This window comes from Psittacula echo (genome assembly GCF_963264785.1).
Source record: "Psittacula echo genome assembly, chromosome: 7".
NCBI lineage: Eukaryota > Metazoa > Chordata > Aves > Psittaciformes > Psittacidae > Psittacula > Psittacula echo.
The window spans coordinates 24,502,007-24,524,663 of record NC_137740.1 but is presented as its reverse complement, the minus strand read 5'-3'; the positions used below and the strand labels follow the sequence as shown (position 1 = coordinate 24,524,663).

General features: G+C 41.5%; 1 protein-coding gene and 1 long non-coding RNA gene across 3 annotated transcripts; one reads left to right on the top strand and one right to left on the bottom strand.

The window, feature by feature from the left end:
* Positions 1-13,576: 13,576 nt before the first annotated feature.
* On the top strand, positions 13,577-15,399 carry HEBP2 (heme binding protein 2; the record flags this gene model as incomplete). Its single annotated transcript, XM_080624156.1, has 4 exons — positions 13,577-13,651; positions 14,002-14,137; positions 14,390-14,555; positions 15,225-15,399. The coding sequence occupies 4 exons, from the start codon at positions 13,577-13,579 to the stop codon at positions 15,397-15,399; spliced, it is 552 nt and encodes a 183-aa protein (XP_080480282.1).
* Positions 15,400-16,176: 777 nt separating this feature from the next.
* Positions 16,177-22,600, bottom strand: LOC308223603. Of its 2 annotated transcripts, none has more exons than XR_013957377.1 (13): positions 22,476-22,600; positions 21,454-21,504; positions 20,895-20,934; positions 20,580-20,625; positions 20,182-20,213; positions 19,705-19,795; positions 19,124-19,147; positions 18,607-18,658; positions 18,225-18,276; positions 17,680-17,731; positions 16,700-16,730; positions 16,465-16,505; positions 16,177-16,300 (listed from the first exon to the last, which is right to left on the bottom strand). It is a non-coding gene; the product is annotated as an uncharacterized lncRNA (long non-coding RNA). The 2 variants fall into 2 exon arrangements; XR_013957378.1 differs by lacking the exon at positions 22,476-22,600 and adding an exon at positions 21,984-22,431.
* Between the last annotated feature and the right edge of the window lie 57 nt (positions 22,601-22,657).

Genomic DNA, 22,657 nt, shown 5'->3' with positions numbered 1-22,657 from the left:
GACCCACTAAAGCAGCCGCACTCCCCGCAGTCTCCCATAGCCCACACTCTACAGTACTGTTTAAAAGCGAAAGCTTGTTTGGGTTATTAAAGGCTATTTTCAAAATTAAAAACAAAACAAAACACAACAAACACACACACACGCCAAAGGAAAAAAAAAACAAACAAAAAAAAAAAAACCAAAAAAAAACAAAAAAAAAAAAAAAAAAAAAAAACAAAAACAAACCAAAAACCAAACCAACTTTTGAAAAGAAATAAATTACAGAGTGGAGAAGGAAGAGAGCTGGCTGCATGTCTGAAGAGACACGAGGCTTTAAGGAATGCTTTGCTGCAGGAACGGTACCTGTACTAGTCCAGATTCGCAGCAGCCTTGCAGAGCATCGGGGGGGAGGGAGTTAGTTAATAGATCTATGGATTTCAGCACGGATTTCTGACCAAGTACAAGCCACTGTTAAAGAAAAAGGAAGAGGATATCTTCCTGTTGATGGCTGAAAACACTGAGGGAAGCCTGGCTGCAAACTAGAAGTGTGGTTGCCTGAAGTAACTCAGGCTGGGCTCCCCTTAGGTTGCCTACACAGAAACTCTGGAGCTGCTTTGATCAGCAGCATTAAATGCCTTCCTGGAGCTGTCTGCTAGAGAGACGCATCCACTGCACGGTACAGTAGAAAGAAAACCACATTTTCTGCAGTTCGGTGCCATTGAATGAGAGGAATTTCAAAAGGCCCATCGTGGTAAGTGAGGAAGCAAGCCCACTCTGCCTTGTTGTAAAGGAAACAAGCACCAAATGCCATGTCAAAAGCTTGGGAACTGCAATAAACAGCATCTCTAATTAAAAGATTATTTTTTACTAAACAAATTAGTCAGATTTCATCTTTTTTTCTGTTCTCAGACAAAACAAAGGTGCAACTGCAGTTGAAACCAAAAACTACAGCTCGGTAATTTAAGGGTAAGCATCAAAATATTATCTTTACCATAAAACAAAATCTCATGCGCTGATGAAATAAACCAGCCATTGACCTCTGTGCTTTAGCCCCCCTTTGTAAAATAGAGGTCATACCTAGCTCTTCTGTTCCTTGCCATGGTTATCTAGCTGTAAGCTCAATAGTCTCTGACAGATGCCCGCTGTGGTGGAGACCTCCTGTTACTCAGTGCCTCTAATTTGCAGTTCTTTTATGCATCATCACTATTTGGATAAGAGAAACCCAAACCAATAACGTATAAACATATAATATATGAACAGAAAAATGATGCCATAAACTAAAAGCCATGAGATTCGTAGAAATTAGAAGTTAAGGAGAAGACCTGCTCCATTTTGGCCTTGTGTGGTACACCACCACAGCATGGGTACTGCTCATGGTATGCGGCCTGCAGATCACCATGAAGGCTTCAACCAGGAAAGGCTTTGGCTGCTCTTTCCTCAACTTCTGCCCATTTCTTGTTTCACTGTGATGCTGAAAGCACTCCCAACGCCATTGCAGTGCCATGGTGCTGCGACACGCAGCACAGGGAGCTGGGAGGGTCCATATCACTGTGTGAGAAAGGCAAATGGAGGTCAGGCTATGACAAGCAAGCAGAAAACAGTGGCTCATGGGCAACCAAAACCGCTTCTCATGCGCAGCTCATGTGGCTCCCATTTTCTTCTCTGACGTGGTTTTACTAGGTATGTACTACATGCAGGGCAGAGTCTGGGGCCATGGCAGAAAGGTAGCTGTGCACAGCACAATCCTCCACCCCACCAGGACCACAGCTGCTCTGGAATTCCAATCTTCTCACAGTAGCTGTGACCAGCAGACCACCAGCACCTCTTAAGACAAGGTGGTGCCCTGCACTGATTTGTGGCTGACATTTAACAAACTCAGAAGAGTCTACAAAAGGCCACATAGACTGCGTATAGACTGACCACCAAAAAGATATCAATAGGTCTTTTCTGAATGCATGCAATGACTGTAGCTTGCAGCTCTCCTGTGGGCTTGAGTTGCTGCCTGAGGAAAATTATTTGGATTTTCTACAGCCATTCATAAAGCAGGTTCAATAAAATATTATGCCTTGAGTGTGCACTTTAACATATTCCATTAGAGCACATTTTGAGTCTCCAGTGCCTGCAGTAGAGAGAACAATCTGGTGTTGTGTGCTCTGGGAGCACATTTTCAGTGTACTCAACATAATAAACTTAGGAGTTCGGGTTTGTGGTATTCCTCTTCCACTTCAAAATACGCTCACTGTGGGCTATTCACATGCAGAGATCACTTTCTCTGGGGTTTGGCTTTATTAAAAGGCTCTTAACAAAGCACATATATTTTTCTTTTCTCTGAGGCTCATCTCATTCTTCCAGAAATCCCCTCTTCTCAGTGCTCTTCCATTACTATGGGTAATTTTTCTGCAGGCTAAACAGCCCCAGCTCTCTCAGTCTCTCCCTGTTATATAGATTCTCCAATCCCATGATCATCTTTGAGGCTGTTCACTGGACTCACTCTAGTAAGCCCATGTCTTCCCTTTACTGGGGAGCCCAATGCTCCAGATGCATCCCAGCAGTGCTGAGCAGACGGGAAAGATGACCTTCCTTGACCTGTTGGCAACTCTCTTCCTAGTGCAGGATACTGCAGGGGCACATGTTCTGCTTGTCCACCAGGACCCCCAGGTCCTCTTCAGCCCAGCTGCTTTCCAGTCTGTATTCGTGCCTGGCCTTATTCCTCCCCTGCTGCAGGACATTCCACTTCCCTTTGTTGAAGATCATGAGGTTCCTGTCAGCCCATTGCTCCACCCTGTCAAGATCTCTCTGCTGAGGGTGTTCTCTGCTCCATCATTAGGTCATTAACGAAAAGGCCAGGCAGTACTGGCCGCAAAAGAGAAGCGTATTTCAGGAAGCTCAGAGATAATTTTTCAGTGCTCTGCAGAGCCATTCAGAGAGAGTTCAGAATATTTTCTGAGTATCTTAAGAGAGTTTTAGAGCAGCTTCGTGTTGTTGACAGCATGAGAAAAGTTTTACAGTAGCTTGAAGTGGTTTAGAGCTGCTTAGAACAGTTTGTAGGAATTACAGATGGTACAGTAGAGAGTTAAAGGCATTCGAGATGTATTTAGAGACAAATTATTACTGTTTGTAGCAACATAGAGGAGGTGTAGATCAATTTAGTGGTGCTCTGAGGCTTTTAGAAGAACTTTAGAAAAGGTAAAAGAGTTTTACAGTTTAGAGTGCTTTACAGGAGTTTTGGCACATTTCATAGGACTTTAGAGTTGCTTAGAACAGTTAATAGGCCATTTAGAGGAGTTAGATCGATTTAGAGCAGTGTGGAGCTGCTTAGTGCTGTTCAGTTTTAGAGGACTTCAAAGAAGTTTCAGCAGCTGTTTCTCTGAACAGGACTTTGAGAACTACAGGAAGGAGTTCTAAAGCAGTTGCAGGGAGACTGAGCAGGGTTTGAGATCTTTTTTGAAGCATTTTATTGCTACTCAGACAGATTGTACAACAGTATAGTGCATTTTAGAGTATTCTTTTAAAGGAGCTTTTTAAAAGGAGTTCAGACTGGTTTAGTGGCACCCTAGAGTGTTTTCGAATCAGTTAAATTATTTATAAAGGTGTAATTCATGGGGTTTAATAATAGCTCTTTAAGAGCTCAACAGGGGCATTTTGTAGCTGTCTGGTAGTATTTTAGAGGGGTTTAGAGCACTCAAAGTATATTCAAGCAGTTCTAGAGATCCCTAGAGGAGTTTAAGAAGACCACAGGAAATTCAAGGATCAATAGAGAGAAGTTCTAGATAAAATCAGATGAATCTGAAAGCTGCTTAGAGGAGGTTTAGAAAGATGTTAGTGCCGTTTAGAGGACCCTAGCACTCTTTGAAGTGTATTATAGCTTTTCAGAGCTGTTTTGTGTGCTTTTGAGTAGTTCTGGAGGAATTTGGAGTTATTTGTCAGATATCCAGAGCTCTTTACAGGAAGTTTAAAGGCATTTTAAAGGTGGTAATAAATTCTTAGGGATATTTAGAGCCATTTAGTGGCAGTTCAGAGCTAATTAGAAGAGTTTTAGAGTGGTTTAGAGACCACTTGGACTTACATAAATTAAATGTGGTTTGAGGCAATTGCCTCACAGTAGCAATACAGAGGTCCTTACAGCTCTTTAGAGCTGATCAAAGGACTTACAGGGCAATTTAGAATAGACATGCAGTGGTTTAGAGCTGCCTAGAGGGAGTACAAGAAATTTTAGGGTTGCCCCAGCCCATCACCTCCCCAGTTCAGTGCTGGTTCAGGGTTACGACTGTCTTCCCACATCTCTTGAAGCCACAATCACTGTTTCTGAGTGCCCTCACTACATCTCTCCCCCTCCCCCAGTCCTTGGCTGAGGTTTTGTGTTCCAGGGCAATCTTTGCTTACCTTTGGAAGGAAAGCAATGAGGAAAAAGATGGTAAAGATTCTAAAACTCTCTGATATTTACACTGATAAGTCCCTATGTAATTACCAGAAGGAAAAAGAACTGTGCTTTAACCAAAACCAATACACAAATTATTCCACAGAGTTCTGAAGAACAGCAGTACTATGTAATACAGTGGCTAATTATTAACTCTCTTCATTCCTCCTACAGTCATCATCAAATGAATACCTGCACATCCCCTTATGGTAATGTCCTGAGTGCTAGTATACCACATGCAATCAGCAGTGTGATGATGTGTGAGTTCAGTTTTAAAGATGAGAGAAAAAGAAATTAGTTTATCGTTGCTATTTAAAATACTTCCTCTCCTTTTTACTCATTTCATGTGCATGTTTAATGCCAGATATATCCTTCCAATGGAAAAAAAACCCAAACAAACCACAGTTTAGGAAGGCTTAAATGACTGCAGAAATTTATATTCAGGAGAATCTGTGTACATGAACTTACATTCAGGCTCCAAAATCTGCATTGTAAATTTTGGGCAAGGCAGAGGAAGAGTTTAGACTGTTTACAGCTGCAGCATCCTGTGCAGCAACCAGAAAAGCGTCTTCTACTTACCAGTGAAATAAGCACTAAAGTGTCAGTGGTGCCAAAGATCAGAGGATAATAAGAACATCAGTGAAAAGAGGAACAAAAATCAGTAGCTATTTTTCCAAAACAAGTACATATAGGAATAAAATTACAGTTTTATACAATTAAGCAATTTTTCTGCAAGGAAAATAAATAAATATGAATGTCAAAAGCTTATCTAAATAACACTATAAGGTTGTCATGGTTTAACCCCAGCCAGCAACTAAGCACCAGGCAATCTCTTACTCACTACTCCCGGTGAGATGGGGGAGAGAATAAAAGTGAGAAAATTCATGGGTTGAGATAAAGATAGTTTAATAAGTAATGCAAAAGGCACACATGCAAGCAAAGCAAAACAAGGGATTCATTCACAACCTCCCATCAGCAGGCAGGTGTTCACCCATCTCCAGTAAAGCGGGGCTATATCACATGTAATGGTTATTTGGGAAGACAAATGACATTGCTCCAAACATCTCCCCCTTTTACCTTCTTCTCCAGCTTTATACACTGAGCATGACATCCTACAGTATGGGATCTCCCTTGGGTCAGTTGGGGTCAGCTGACCCAGCTGTGTCCCCTCCCAAATCCTTGTGCACCCCCAGACAACTGGCTGGTGGGGTGGGGTAAGAAGCAGAAAAGGCCTTGATTCTGTGCAACCACTGCTCAACAGTACTAAAGCATCCCTGTGTTATCAATGCTATTTCCAGCACAAATCCAAACCATCTCCCTATAATACTTACTATGAAGAAAATTAACTCTACCCCAGCCAAAACCAAAGGTAATTTCAAATAGGGAAAAACACTTTTTTGTTGCCACGTGCCAAAATAGTGGACTCAAATATCTATTAAGAACTCTATCAGTTACATTATTCAAATAACTGATTTGCTGAGGTAACTTAACTACTAAAGCCAAAGGCTCTGCAAGTTTCCACGACTTTGTTTTTGCTGTGTTAACACTTCCAACAGTTTCTACACTGACTACAATTTAGCACCCTCATCCTTTACTTCTACTTTCCCCAAATCACATTTCTCCCTATCTATACACAATTTTAACGCCTGTATTTTCCCATTTCTGAAATTACCATGAGTGCAGTTTCTGTCGGCCATAAATAAATTTATACAGATATAATTTTCTTTCAAAGACAGACCCAAGAACAAATACAAAGTATCCAAGCCTGAATAATGGCAGAAATTAAAAAACAAAACACCTGTGAAAGTGGTGAAATTCTGTTAAATACTGTCTTGGCTAGCTGGTATTCAAAATACACCAAGAAGCTGACGTGATGTCATTATATGTAGAGCATCTACCTCATTTTCTTTGTCCTAAATCTCAAGGTGCAAAAATCAAAAGTAATACTGATCTCTCAGATTTTAGATTTGAGCTTGAAACTGTTAAGCTGGCTATCAGTTCTGCCTGGAAGCTTGCCAGTTTAACTCTTTTAGAACTGAGCATAACCTGGAGGATTTTCCTAATTTAGGGTTTTCTTAACTGACCTACACAGACATTCAGACTGGTGTGTCTGCTGCATAAAAGACATTTAATATGCAAAGATATTAATATTTTAGATGTTAAGGTGCTTAGGTGCTTAATCTTCCCATTAGCAGTCAACTAATAGATACTAGACTATATTCAAATATAAAGGTTTAGAAATAGAAGGAATAATCACCGTACACTGAATCCATTAGTGAGCTAAAGTCATCGGCAACAAGAGATTTTGAGGGACTTTTGTATTAAAGTAAAACTCACCTCTGAACACAACCAACAGTGCCACCTGCTGCAGAATGCAGCATCGGCTCATCTTGAAAAATGAGAAAGACCAGGTTCTTAAAGTACCTATCTCTGGGGGCCTTACACGCATAACCTAAATAACAAAAATGCCCACCAAAACCCACACCCACTACCAAAATCCCCACTGTTACAAAATATGAGAAGTTCTGATATGATCCATACTCATGCAAGTAAGATCAGGAAGAAGTTTAGGAAACAAACTCTCAGCTAGGATAGCATAGGTTTGCGCTTAGGGGTTAGCTGGATTGACAGGCCATAAAGAGAATACTTTCCTACAGCCATGCATCACCAATGCCTGTGTGCTGACAAATACGTTCACAAATAGATTGCTAGGGCTTCACATTTATATTACCCAGCTGTGCTTCACACTACTCAGTATGTACAACAGTGGTCCTCAACTCATCCTGCTGGAAAGCTATTACAATAGAGAAACCCGGAGCAAGAAGCTCACCAGTTCAGTTTCAGTTACCTTTTCATGTCTTTTTGGGAAAAGTGGAAAATATTATTTTAGGAGAACATTTTCTTTAAGATATTGATACTTACGCTCTGGCTTTGTTTTCGTCATCTCTGCACATGTTCTCAGGTCCCTGGGACTCCCTAGGAAAACCCTGGGATCTCTACAGCAATTTCTCCATACCTTTTCCAGACTCATGGGGCTATTCTCACAATTTCATAATAATCCTTCAGCAGAGTCAGGAGCTCAACCCAGGCCCTGGGCAGAAGAGCTGCCAGGTGATCCCATGCAGCAGATAGATAGACAGACTAGAGAAAGATGAGAATGAGAAGGAAAGAGGGAGGCAAAAAAGGAGGGAGGAAAGAGGAGAAAGGGAAGAAGGGGGTCAAAGCAGGTGAAGAAAAAGAGAAGGAAAAAGTTACCTTAAAAGTCTAGGAAGGTGGATCAAAGGAAGAAAATGAGAAGCAATTGTGCTCCTGCCCACAAAGACAGGGCAGAGGGTATCTGCTCAAGGGACTGCTGGAAGATGCACATATAAAAATTACTCTTGCTGGAACTGATACTGAACTCCTACCTTCATCTGGAGAGGCTGTCTAGGCAAGTGAGACTTGGGCTGCTGCTGTGTTAACACTGCTGTTGTGTAGTTGTTAACTACTTTCTTTTTCTGTATTGCTTGAAAGCATTATTTGTGGCATGGATTGTTAGTGTCTTCAAATACTGGGCTTTCCTACTGATAAGAAACAATCAGTAAATGTCTGGTCTCCTTAAGGCTGTGATTTTGAGCCCTCTCTTTGAGTAATGTTCTCAAACGATTGAGGCCTGGCTCTTTCCTCTTCAGAGTTGTGTTTGCAAAGGTGGTGTATTATCTCTCACCTTTAATATCTATAAAGTGGAATTTGCTGGAAGCCTTCTCTTTCTTTAGAGCAAGGAGATAGGAGGCTTTTTTTGGGAGATGAATATGTAGGAAATCACAGTTCATCTAACAACATATAAAGACACTTTTGCTGCCCTGGACTATTATTTACAGTAACATCACATGCTCAACATCTTTCTTGTGAAGTGAGGGTTTCTGCATCATCTGGTAAGTGCATGTTTGTAAAAGCAAATGCCATTTATATGTGAAGAGTCTCAGCTCTTTTAAATGAAGATAATTATCAAACACTAGGCTAACTGATGTTCTGACAGGCTTAGGCAGAAATGCAGAACGGGAGCATTTAGGTTGAAACCACTTGTTAGAACTCGCGAGTGGCCAGACTGGAGATAGATGCATCCCTTACTCACAGTTTTTTCATACCACACTACAGACTTGTCAGTTACAAGAACATGAGTCAAAGGTATCATTAACCATACTGCAACAAAACTTTTTTTCCCATGCTTATCCAATTCTGACACAATCAGGTCAGTGGAAAAGGTTCATCTTTTCTGTGCAAGTAGTCTATGCTTGCCTGTAGGGATAAAGGAACTTACAAGAAGATAGCATTGATTTGACAGCAGCTGTTGTCTTGTTGCCACAGAGCAGACGTACGCATTTTTCCTATGTGGCATGTTGCTTAAGGTCTTGTCTGGGCTTGTTATAGATAGGGTCTATAAAGAAAACAAATGGAAGTCGCAAGTGATCACAGGCTTGTCCGTATACTTATCCAATGGAAGCTGTTAGCCTCAAAAGCCATTACTGAAATACAAGTTTACCCCAGTGTTCTGTACAGAAGTGCCTGCTGAAAACAGTAAAGTTAAGCCACAAACCATATGCTTTGATGTGCTTGTGCTCTCACCTTTACTCCCTGAGTTTAAAGCAACAGTACAGAAAAACACTGCTTTGTCAGCTATTCTAGAAAATACCAGCCAAGTCCCAGACATGTATTTATGATATTAAACACAAATGTCATAGGATACCTTTGAGACCTAATTATTGCTGTATGCTGTTGAACTTCCCTGTCATATGTTCTGCAAAATACTGGGACCTCAAGGTACTAAAACAGTTCTTCCATGTTATTTTCCTATCTAAAGGGCAAGGGGTACAGAGTTAGCATTGTCAGAGTTTCCTCTATTTGGAGGTACCAGTGAGACTGTGTGTCAGCTTTCATCATGATCCCTTCCCCATCCCCCTGATTATATACAGTTTAGGTATGTACGTTATGTACAAAATTCATGTCCTCATGCCTGCCCTACTGTCTTTTCCAACTGTTGACATGTTCTCTCAATGTATATGTGAAAAACAAGAATGTTGGAAAACAACCCCTGAGGAAAACACTGATGATTGTTCTCCAACCTCAGGCTGCTCCACCAGGAACAGTTAGCTCTTTGTCAGGGACATCAGCTGGACACAGACAAACTGACTGGGGATTTGTTCTGGGCCTCTCTGCTTCAGAAACAAAACGAGAATCCACAGCGGGCTTGTGTTTATCTACAGATTAATTGCCCCCCTTTCATGGCAGTACTTCTCTGTGCTCATGATCAGGGTAGATTTGTTGAGATTTGCCGAACTTTTGTGGTTGGGTATACTATTTTACTTGACCTTCTCTATGCTGGAGAAAATAATTAGTAGCACACACCTGACAGGAGTGTTAAGGTGACAGAGTAATATAACAGCTAACCTTACACAAGCACATGGTTTGCACACTTGTTAGGTCCTGAGCAAAGACCATGAAGTAGCAGCTTCTGCTTCTGCAGAATGCCCTGCTGGTTTTCGCGATTGACCCAAGCAGAAGACAGGTAAAATTGAGAGAAAGTTTACTCTATAAAGTAAGTGTACAAAGCATGCAGAGAACTGGTTCTGCATTTCAGACCTTAACATGTTCTAATAGGCTCCATTAGTAAACCACTCTTTACACCACCGCACTTCGGTGGCATTAGAGATGTGTGGTTTTAAAGATAAATTTGGATTGTTATTTGCCATGGTTTGGTTTTTTTTTTATTTCCCCTTTCAGAATAAGAGCGTATCACACAGCATCCTGATGTTCTCTGCAAGCAAAATGTGTTTCCTGTTAAAAGTCATTCCCAGCTATTGATTTCAAACATTCCGGAGAGCTTAGCTGAATTTGGCTTCAAGGGATTTGTACAAACCATGACAAACATGGGAGGTGTTACCAGAACTCAAACTGTGAAATTTAATCTGCCCTATTGTGCTGGTACCTAAGTATGTCTGAAGCTGCAGCTGGTTAAATGAAGAGTCCAGCTTCACTCTGTGTACTATAAGCAGGACAGAATTTCACAATAGCTCTGTATAATCCCTTTGTGCAGATATTCAAGAGCTAGGGGGGCTGATTAGTCTCAAATACCACTCAAAACAGACAGCCATTATATAACACTGTCTGTCTTTCATAACATGCCAGCAGAAGTCTCATGAGGATGCTCTCAGCCTAGTTTGCAGCCAGATTTCTACCTACCATTTTACCCCAGGGGTAAAAAAGAAAAGCTGTCATTCTGTACCATCACTCTCATGTAACCCATGTCTGGGGGGGAACATTATTTATGTGAAATTCTTTCTCCTGCAAGCACAAAACCTGCCTCTGACCCTGATGTAAGTAGGCACAAAGCCATAGAAACCAGGGGAAGTTACACAAGGGTGCAAAACTGTTTATGGGGCCAGATCACACACTGGACCTAATGTTGCCTCGTGGGCAGTAGGTGGGGCTTTTGGCATTTGCGGGGGAGCTCTCCAATGAGAGCCAGAGCAGGCAAAGGCTATAACCATCCGGTTTTCATAACAGCATCTCCATCCAGTAGGGCTGAGGCATGGGCAGAGTTTGATGAAACTAAACTATACACTGACAAGCAGCATCTTGTACAGCCTCAGAAGGACAGACTGCAATAGCTAGAAGGGTAAGGACAGCCTAAAATGTAAGTATGTCTACTTTCTCCACTTTCTGAATGTAATTAACGGCTTGTGGAATGGCATGTTCTGGCCACATTTGCTTGTAGCATCATTGTAACCTATGAAAAAGCCTACTATACTTCCTGTCCCTTTGGCCCATGTGTTAACAGCTGCAGAAAAAGCCTTAAAAAAACAAACAAACAACAGCCTAGAGTACTATTTATACGAACTGATTGAAATCTCAAAACAGCTTTTCCGTACATCTAAAAACTAACTGTAAATATTTGGAGGGTTCTTCTCAGTTTGTCTCTCCACCCCCACCCCCCAAAGCATTGTTTCATGTAATTAAAAAAAAATCTTGCATGCAGTCACCAACAGTACTGGCCACAAAGTTACACAAGATAAAGCTGTGAGAGTTAACCAACCGTTAAGAAAAGGTATGTGGGAGATGGGCTGGAATTGGCAAATTCAGAGAAAAGGCAGCTTGTATAGCAGCTAATACAACAGCATGTGTTGAAACAGAGAAATGTTTCTTTTCCTGCTTTCTAACATACACCCAAGGAGCACGTGAAGAGGAGCAATGTGTCTTCTATCAAGTTGTAGCAAGGAGAAAGTGAAATGCCAGCAAAGCAGCGTCCTTCCTTTAGAAATGGCAATGGATAAAAAATTACTATAGGAAGTTTTAGTATAATTGTTCATATTTGCTTCTATTAAAATTATAGGACCCCTGCTTTATTGACTTCTAAATACTATTGACAAAAAGTGTATTAGAGTTCAACTGTCCAGCTTGGTTGGGACCATACAGCAGTCCCTGGTGAGCAGTCATCCTGGTAAAGGCTGCTGAAGACGTATCTTCAGGCTGGGACAAGAAGGGGGACAGCGCCTGCTTTTAACTGCTGTTACTGCTGTCCTGCTATGTGGTGCTCCCACCTTCCTTTGCTTTACAGTGAAAACTGAAAAAGCTGAACACTGAGTGCTCTGTGCACTACTTATTTTAAGGATTGTAAGTTAACTCAGTGCCTGCAGGTTTTGGGGTTTTTTGGTGTTTTGCGGTTTGTTATGTTTTTTATAAAAGCTTTTCAACCTCATAGATCCAAAGAGAAAACTTCTTGTAGCTACCTGTAAACTAGAGTGCAGGAGGGGATTAACAGTATTCATCAGTAAGTCTGCATGTCCTAAGAAAATGTAAACAGGTAAGAAAGTAGTCAGGTAGCACAAGGCAGTTCTTGATTTTACAAAAGAAGCCATGGTCTTATAGTCACAAACCGTCATTTTAAAAGATGGCATACCTTAAAGACATTAAAAATTATTATTACAAATTATGAATGGTCCATCGTGCATATTAATGATACCACTGCAACACAAAACATTGCTAAGCACCTCAAGAACAGACCTTGTACTCATTGGCAGTCCTAGGTAACATCACTTCCTCTCGCTGCTCAGAGACATGTTGTACCCTTAACACTGCAGGTGAGACATGCTGTGAACAGCATCAGTGCACCTGTACTACTAAAAGCCCACGAAAAAAGGTAGAGCCATGAGTGACAGGGCAGTGGCTTCTTGTTGTATGGGCAGCTATAAGCAGCTGAAGAGGCAGAGAAATAAAATATAATTTCAAAGTTTGCTCTGTTACTCAAGAAACATACAATTAAGTTTATACTCTGAGAAGACAATGTACTACAATCTAAGAATCAAGATGCCTGCTCAATGAATTACATGCTGTCTTTGCAACACGAAGCACAAAGGACATTGTAATGCAATACAAAGCAGACTTTCTCATGCCTTTCTCATGCAGGTCATGCACTTCGATCTGCCTGGTAACGGCAAAAATCATAAATAAAGGCTGCTAAAACCTCAAGACCTTTAACCAGATGTGGTTATTTCAATAGTGATTTTGATGATTTCTACTTGCTTTGTTTTGGAAGTGAAGGAAGTTCAGTGTTTACATGTTTCTGGTTTTTCCTTCCATGTGAAGGCTACCTAAGTAAGTAGCCTTCACATGCTACTTGATTTATATTCATAAATCCAGAAAATCTCATCTATTGATAGGACTCTAAGGCTAAAGGCCTTCAGAAAAGCATCAGATATTATGAGAGACCCAATAAATTTATGAGCAGTCAATACCAGAGTACACATCAACACCAGTACTTTTCCCTAGAAGCACACTGGCTGAACTCTTGAAACCCTTGTTACTTACAGATTTTGAAAAAACTGCCACTCGCAGACTCTCAACCCTCTCTTTTGCAGCCAGGAAAAGTCTCCACTTCATAGAGAAGCGAAGGCAGCATTATCCTGAAAGATGAACACACTCCCACATCAGCATAATTTCTTGGTCCTGGTTCCTTCGGGGCTAAAAGGATTTCATCCCTTCTTGTGGACTCATTGGCGATAAGCAATAGAATTCAAGCCTTTCATTATTCCAGAGAAAATCAAAACATTAGGCAAAAAACCGTAGTGCTTTCTTCTGCCCCATTTATACTGTATTGATTGAAGAGAGGCCAATGAACTGCATCTGCCTTTCAGCTCTGGCAAGATGATCAAATCCTTCAAGCAAACCTTCCTGTCCCTGGATCTGCAGTCCCCTCGGTGGAGCTCAGCAGAGACAATGGTAACCGCTAGTTAGAGTAGACCTCTAGTCAGAGTACTGCAAGGCTAAGGTGGATTTGGGATTGTCTGATGACCATAGGGGACCTGGGAAAGTTAGACACTGCTCATACCTAATTGCAAATAGCGAGAGGTACACCTATTTATAAGCTCTGAGGAGCTCAGCCTAAGGCAAAGAATGGTTTTGCAATAGAAGCATCAAACAGTTTGACACTAGGGGTACGCCTAGTCTGCAGCGAAGAGGTTGCTCAGTGTTCTCATTAAATAGTACTTTTATGCCGATTTAGAAAAAGTAGCTATTATGTCATCTTCAATACTCATCTCATGGTTACTGTGACTTTTACTACCTTTCAGGCAAAGGATTATGAACTGCGTCAGTACGAGACAGCAAAGTGGGTCAGCACAGTCATTAGGGGAGAAACCCAGAAGGAGGCAATGCGCCAGGGCTTCTGGAAACTCTTCCACTACATCCAAGGGAAGAATGAGAAAGGTACAACCTACTGGTTTCGAAATGAGAGAAACACAAAGGGGAGATGAAGCTGCATCGCATGAAACAGTACATGAGCTGTGGGACACAGCAGGTTCCCTTTCCTGGTCTACTCATGACTTCATTGGGCCATTATACCTGTCAGACTGCTTTAGTATCTTCTTTTAGGATAAGTCTGCATCACCCTTTAAAACAGTAGCATTCAGGCACTGTCCTTGCTTGCAACTTAAAACAACTTTTCATCCTCTCCACTAGAAATGAAGATTGACATGACTGTGCCCGTGACATGCCTGATAAAATCTGGCTGCGCAGATTTCAAGGTCTCTTTCTTTGTTCCATTTGAACACCAGGACTCCCCACCACAGCCCACTGACTCCGATGTTTTTGTTGAAGAGAGGAAGGCAGCAGCCATCTTTGTCCGGTAAGCAGCACCAGCACAGCTCGTAAATGAAGGCAGCTACAGAAAGGGGTTCATCATTAAGAACCTGGACTACTCTTTAAGAGTTTATTTCTAACCATGCATATATTCCTGCTGTTGCAAGCCTTGAACAGCAAAACCTGAGCATTTGGAAATCTTTCTTAAGCTTGGGTGTCCAAAGAACAAAGAAATTACCAAGCTTCAAAACATCATTTCTCAGCAGTTACCCATATTGCATTGAATGGGTTTTATAGAAATGCATCCTACAGAATCCTCTTGGGCATACTCTGAGCTACAGGAGAACTATATCACTCTTCCAGACCTTTGCATCTGTGGTTTCAGACCCCCACAAAACCTGCCCAGCAGTTCATTACAGAAAATGCAAGCTACACTTGCTCTCCCTGCATGTAATAAAGCCACAGGCAACAGCCTTTGTCAGCTAATACTCTGAAGTGCAAGCAACTTATTTTGGGGCATTTCTTTTTAATTCTAAGCTTTTAAAAGAGCGTACACCACCATATGCTCCCTGACAGCTAGCTCCACATTAGTTTACCTAGTAACTACAAACTGCATCAGAAGTGCTCAAGCACTGCATGCAGTTTCCATCTGTGAAAATAAAAAGCAGGGACTTCCAACTCCTAACAGAAACTGTCTCCCTTTCACTCTAACCAGGTCCTTTGGTGGATTTGCCTCCCCAGAAAAATATGCTGAGGAAGCTGAAGTCTTGGCCAGAATCTTAAAAAACAGAGGCCAACCATTCCATGAAGACTTCTTCTATACTGCAGGCTATGACAGCCCCTTCAAGCTCTTTAACAGGCACAATGAAGTGTGGTATTTTAAAAAGTAATACAATGGGGGGGATATCAAGAGGCTACTAATCATCTCTGGATGTAAAAAACCACCTTATTAATGGCTTTTGCTTTAGTGCAGAAGAGATTTAATTTCCACCTGGACACAAGATCACACCTAATCATTTCTAGGATGAAATACTATCTTGCTAAAGATACCAGCTTTCTTCAAGATGCAACTTGAATTCAGGTAGATTGTAGGGAGTGGGAGATATGACAAGCCTGTTCCTCTTATTGAGAGGTTCTAGGTAAAACCAGTAACCTGAAAATATTCCTGCAGAACAGCTCAGATGTTTAGTTCCACTTCTCATTAGAAGTACTATAGCATTAGCTCACATTACAGAGAATGAGCTCTTCACAGAGCTGACTTTTCTCACATCGGTATCACTCCTGAGACAGCAGAAATATGGGGGAAGTTAAATGAATTTTTCAGAGAAAAACCTATTAATGAGTTCTGGGAAGCAGCAATACCTTAGCAGGCATTAGTGCCTCATAAGCAGTAACTTAGTTTTAAAACTTTACAGAGCAAATACACAAACAATGTTTAGTTATCACAAAACATGCTAATTACTACTTTGATTTAGCTTTGTCCAAATCTTCATTTGGTCATGTCAACTGCAGCCTGCACACTAGCAGTATCTGACACTTGAGACCCTTGCAGGACTAGCATTCAAACTAGTTTAGACCCTGCTATAACCATTTGAACCTTATATCAGTTACAGCCAAGAGGTGTTTTACATGAAGCTGTTCATCAGAAAGCAGTTCACAACAACAGGTAGAGTTTACAAATTTTTATTGGTACCAATCAGTATCAGTGAAACATAACTGGTGTGGTAAAAGAACTCAGGCTTTTTTAGTGCTGTTCCTGCAAGTGTAACACATTATTCTGCAGACTTCCACCTATTAAGACAGAAGAACAATTATAAGGCATCAAACCAGCAAAATAAACTTGCTTGGAACAACTCAGACCTTAGATTTTCATCTCTGTTCAGTGAGAGAGTTCAAGCTAAGGTTATCATCATTCGTTCCAGCAAATAAATTTCATCATTACTAGTTGTACTCACCTTCAGTTCTTCATAGAGTGATTTCAAAATTGCCTCCTCACCTAGAGTAAGAAACCACAATTAAATCTTGCAGTAGCACAACTCTAAAAGCTCCAAAGCAACTTTGTAACCTCAGAGAAAAGTGGAACGGAAAGTGTAATATCACAGTAATTCATTTGGCAGAATCAAATTTCATCAGTGGCTACAAATATCCCCATAATTTTTTTAACAGAATTCATCTGCTGTGTGGTCTTACCCAATGAGGCTGCAGATGGCACAGTCCTTTCCTGAGAAAGAGACAAGTTGTTTCAGAATAACAGAATCACTATATGCAAGCTTAATTATCTATGAAATTCTACTCAAACTAACTTTACTTAGGAGGCTGCACTTTAGGTGGCAACCGTCAAGAACTTCAATTTGTAACACCCAAACAGGATATACAAAGCTTACAAATCCTAACTGAACTGGAAATACAGAATTATTATTGGAAGAACTGGGGGAAAGTACAAAGCTACTTGCTTGTGATACTCCCTCCCCAACAGTTACATTCATTGAGTTTTGATACTTAAAGTCTCATAGAAATTATCTTTAAAACCTATCCTTAAAATTTAGAACCAGTCTGTTGGAGGAAGCACATTTGTACAGCAATTACCTAGAATTTGATTCTATTTGTGTACTGCCAACCTTAGCAAAAATTACTGACAACCACAGCATACAGGTTGGATGGCTTGTTTTTTTGTTGTAGTTTTTTTTTTTTTTTTAAGTGCAGCCAAATAAATATGAATTGTTAGGAGTTATTTTTTGCTACTGTGCATTCTGCTGTACTATACTATCAACACTTCATTGGCTAAGTAGTCTCCAGTCATTCAGCTCCTTTGCTATTTCCACTGTGTAGACATCCAGTAATAAACTCCCAGTTTTCAGCCACTGAAGCCACACCTTTTCCTGTAAGAACTACAAAAAGTTTACTACTGACTACAGATCAGGAATTGTCTTATCTGCCCTGGAAAAGCCTTTTGCTTTTAAATCCAACTCAGACGTACACAGAAGTGCATTCTTGCTTCAAGCACATCACATTTATTCCCACAGTAGCTGAGTGAGACAATCAGAATACAACAGGAAGACAAATCAGATCTATTATAGGAGTAATGAATAATTTTAGGCACCACAATCTAGGCACTTAGCAAAAAAATCAGTATTACAGTAATTATCAAACCTAACCTACTTGACACTTACCTCAGACATGAGTTAGTCTTGTTTCTCACACGAACTCCCCATGAGCTTCGCTCTATAACAAGTGAAATTCTATTAACACATTCTCCTTGGCAGTGCTTCAAGAGCTAGTCTGAATGTGAGTACTGTTTCAGCATAAGAGTTCTCCTCAGCCTCTTTCAGAGAGATTCCCATTGATTAGAATTAATCATCACAAACAGTACATGCTTTGAGAAGCTTCGTATTTTGTTACTTTTGTTTCTCTTTTGAGGTGGACCAGACCTCAGCATTTCAGACCTTATCCCCAACTACATCTTGATTCACATCACTACTCCCTGCAAAAGCCTACTAAATTTAACCAGCAAATAATCGTACTGGCTTTGGTCAACACAGGCTCTGCACTGCCAGGTTACCACACATTCTTATTCCTAGTAACCCTTGCCCACAGCATATTACATATTTCAATGGGGTCCATGCTGTTTCTTTTCTGTTGCAAAAAGCAGTAAAGACTTTCAAATAGTAGAAAAAAGGTTTCTCTTTTTTCTTGTGGCAACTGAGAAGCAGCTTACCAAGTAAAAATCATCTGTCACAAAGCATCCAGGAGTTCTCCCATTCTCAAATCTAGGATGAACCATTAGGAAAATGAAATGTCAGTCCAACATTTATGTTACTCTAGAGCCTCCTTAAGACTTCCAGAAACTATATCTATTACTGCTGGAATTATAACTATCTTAGTACTGTCTCTGTTCAAAGCATTAGATTCAGTCCCTAGCACCTTGGGCAAGTGAACCCTGCAGGCTGCTGGCAATCTGTGATATACTGGTAGAGGCAAATCCTCAAGGAACCTTCTAAAAGCTTCAGCTACACTGCAATTAGAGGCTAGCATTTAGTAACTTCCCCACCATTTATCACACAGTTCTGACCAGTCACATGCATTTGCTGGCAACTTACTTTTGCTGGTAGACTATCAACAGCACTACTTCACAACTTCACCACAGCACCCCTGGAACAAAGCGAAGCATCAGGACCAAGCAGAAGCAAGCACATGAGAATCAAATCTAACCAGGTGCCTGAAGTCAGATAGAGCTAATTGCAGACCTCCATGACTGAAGTCAAGGTACTCACATCTCATCACACAGGCAGCTCACAAATTACTAGACAGCTATCTGCTGCTGCTTTAAAGCTAACACTGCAATGTGGAAGAAGGCAAATACATAAACAGTGCCATGTGAGCAACTTTGAGCTCACAGGCAGTGAGAGTTCAGCTACAAACAAGCTTGTCAAGGCTGCACCTTACCCAGCAGTTCTCCCCTTAAGCATTCTCCTGTTTTGGCTGAGATGCAAACAGCAGCCAACACTGGCCCCTTGTGCTTCACAGCTCATCCCCACCAAGCTTACACGTAATTATGTACTTCATTCTACGTGGTTTTTTTATGCTAATATTTACAAAGTTAAAGCAAGTACTTACACTGCAATGACATACTCTGGAAGCCTGCAAAAGAAGATCTGCTATTAGATAAGGCCCAGCAGAAAGCTTTCACATAAGAACAGTTCCAATGAAATACTGTATCAGTGTTTAGTCACATTTTATCCTCATAGGGATCAGAGACCTGATTCAACATCATCTACAGTATACTGCAACACTTCTACCCCCTTCCACAAACAGAGTAATAAAGCAATCTCCCAGCACTCTCAATTCCAGAGACTGCTGAAATTGTAGACAGGAGCAAACCTTTGAATTGCAGAGCTCAGTGGCATCAACTGTATAAACATCTACATCCAGAAAAAACATTTCAAACACTAAATTCATAGCACAGCTGCATTCACCAGTTAGCCTCATTGGGCCCATTTTAAAACAATTACTTAATGCTTTTTTTGTGAAGCATAGGGGATCTGAAGGCCAACTCAGGGTACTATTTGCTTCAGATTTTCCAGAAACAGGATGGGATTTGCAGACCCTCTTATCTCCAAAAGCAATCTCCCAAATTCAAATGCAGCACAGCCAAATGCAGCATCCATCAGAAAGAAAAAAACATGTTTTTCAATTACCTTCAATTAGAAAGGCCTTGTCTTCACAAGCATTAGTAACAGGTGAAATATTCTCACACTGGAGGCACAGGTATCCTCCATCAAGGGCAGCCTGCAAAGCAACAAAATACTTACAGAACTTACAGCACTAACAGCAACCAGATCAACCAAGACTGTATTACTGAAAAAGCAGATTTATTCTGCTGTATTTGTACTTAATTTCACAAGCATAGCCTACCCCTTATCCTTCAAAATTTTTTAATCTCTGAAACAAACTTTCAAAACACATCTGTGGAGCATAACTGTGTTTCACCCTCAGCTTTCCTCATGAACTGTCTGCTAGCCTAAGGTGCAAAAGGCTGCATCAGCTAGGAGCTAAAGTCAGTAACAGCATGATCACCATGAGTCATCTGCTGAACTATGCTGTCATCACACACAGCCTTCCACACATCTGGGATATAAATGAGCTTTCACAAATGCAGGCAATACACTACTTACCTTGCACAGTTTACAGCTTCATTTCCCAGTACCTGCAACAAAAGAAAAAATTCCATCAGATTCCATCAGGCTTCGTAGCCAAGCCTACATCCCCTAAGCAAGAGATCACAACAGATACATCAGATAGGAGCGAAAGACAAGACTGTTCGTCACAGAGTATTCTGCTGAACTATGCCATCATCACTGTATCTGCTTTGGAATAACAGACCAAACAATCACTTCTTGTGACAGCTTTGAATAAATAAGCCACATAAACATTCAAGAGTTTGACTTAGCAATTATCAACTGTTTCTGTCTATTAGTGGAAATCAATCCCAAAGTATTTCCCCCCATTTTACATTCCACCCTCTTCACAGCTCCATGGAAGGAATCCCTATGTAAGACTGCACATTTCTCACCAGATGATGTTTCTTCTGCAAGTCTTCTAAGTATACAACTCAAATCCTGGAAGAAAAAAAAGCTTATCAACAAAACATTCTTTAGTCAAAACATCAAGGGGAATGTTAAGCTGCTGTGCCTCAGAGGAAAAGTTATGGTGGTAAGCGTACTCATCATTCTCTTGGTCAAGAGTAGCAAATAAGTGTCATCATTGTGGCACTGGAGAGAAAACTGAGAGAAGTCTGCTGTTGATGTTACTAGAACAAAAGATACTGTCTAGATAAACAATCACAACTTCAGGCTGATTTTTTAATGTTTTGGGGGTTTTTTCTTACCTTTTGTAGTATCATCAAGTTTCTTTATTCCATGGCAGACCTGAAAAAGAACAGTTTCAGACACTTGTAGAACTAGGGGGGACTCTCTCTGGAAGTGACACCAAGCACAGAAAAAAGCCTCAGCACAGAGTTTTCAGAAATAATTTCTGTCCACTACTCATGTACTGAAACCATCATAGGCTCTGATTTAGTTAACATCAATTCTGACAGTCACATGTTTTTGAAACATGCATCAGTTTTTTTTCTTTAAACAGCAAACTACTTATTGCTGTAAACAGTAGTAATCAAGGAAAGAGGCACCTAGGTACTGCTGTAGTTTAGTTACAGAATAATTTGTACTTCAGAAACAGCGGCCTAACATCCACTTTCCAGTACAAAGAAACAGGTGATTTTTCCCAGTAGAAGACTGAGGACTGCCTGAAGAAATACCACAGGCAATTACTGGATTACAAACACCACTCCTGTAGTTCTCTGAAATACATGAGTACTTCAGGCTAAATTGCTGTAAGTGTACCTAACCATTTCTCAATTTAAACTTTATTTTAGACACAACACTTACCAGTTTCAAAGCCATAAGAGGAAAGGGTGTAAGTAGTTGGTGCATCTTGAACTGAAAACAAGAAAATATCCATTAGTTCTACTAAGAACCAAGATACTCTGAAATCTTACTTGAGTAAAGCTCTTCCTAGTTCAATCTACATTTCAGCTCTTTGAAGAGACAAGGCCACAAAAATAATTGCCAGACAGTATTTTTAAGCAGAACAGAACCACTAAACTTTTGTCATTTTCCACAGCTGCAATTTCAATGTATAATCAAAGGGCCAGTCCCACAGCCATGAACTTGGGCTGCTCAGAAAGGACCACATGTTGTTTCAGCTCTACAAGATACATCACCACACACTGTTCCATGCCCAGCTCAGATATGTTGGCATTCATCATCCTCTCAGATGTCCCTACCAACATAGTTTTCATCACGTGCAGGCTCATGGAAATCCAGGTGAGCTATTATACTACTTTTTTAACATCGGGCCTCTAATTCTAAAGCTCAGGAGCTTAACACTTTTTCTCTGCAGCAGGCACATATCTCACCATCATCCAGGTGCATTCCCCAGGTAAAACGGCTCCCAAGAGAGGACACAACGCCAATGAGGCACCCTGAGCTGTTACCACATGAAATCCGAGTACGGGCCCCAGGCTCAACCTCTGTGCAGGGCTCACATCCAGGCACTACCCAGGGCCCCACAGCACCGCGGGATGATGGGCCTCAAGCCTGAAGCTCCACGGGCTCACGCTGGCCGCCCCTTTCCGTGGCCCATATGGAAGCCCCATGGGACCACGTCTGCCATGTTGCTCCCACTGAGGGCCCCGCTACCTGCTCACCCCCTTTGTAGGGCCGCCAGGAGGGGGAGTCCCGCCAGATCGCGCCCGCGGCCTAGGCCGCAGATCGGGCCCAGGCGACCCAATCCACCGCCATCCTTCCCCGCTGCCGCCTATAGGGGATCAGGGCCCACACACAGCGCTTCCACACCGCCCACCGGAGCAGCGGGGGCCTACGCCAGGCGGAAAACAAACCTCACTCACCGGCACAACCGAACATCACACAGCCCGCAGCTGCAGGCCGAAAAGACCGAAACTTGCCTGCCCGCCAATTATATACTGGCGGCGCCGGTCACGTGTGCACGGAGCGGGGGGGCGGTGCGCGGCCCTCCCCCTGACGTGAGGGGGCGCGGCGGCGCGGGGCGTGGCGCGAGGCCGTGGCACGG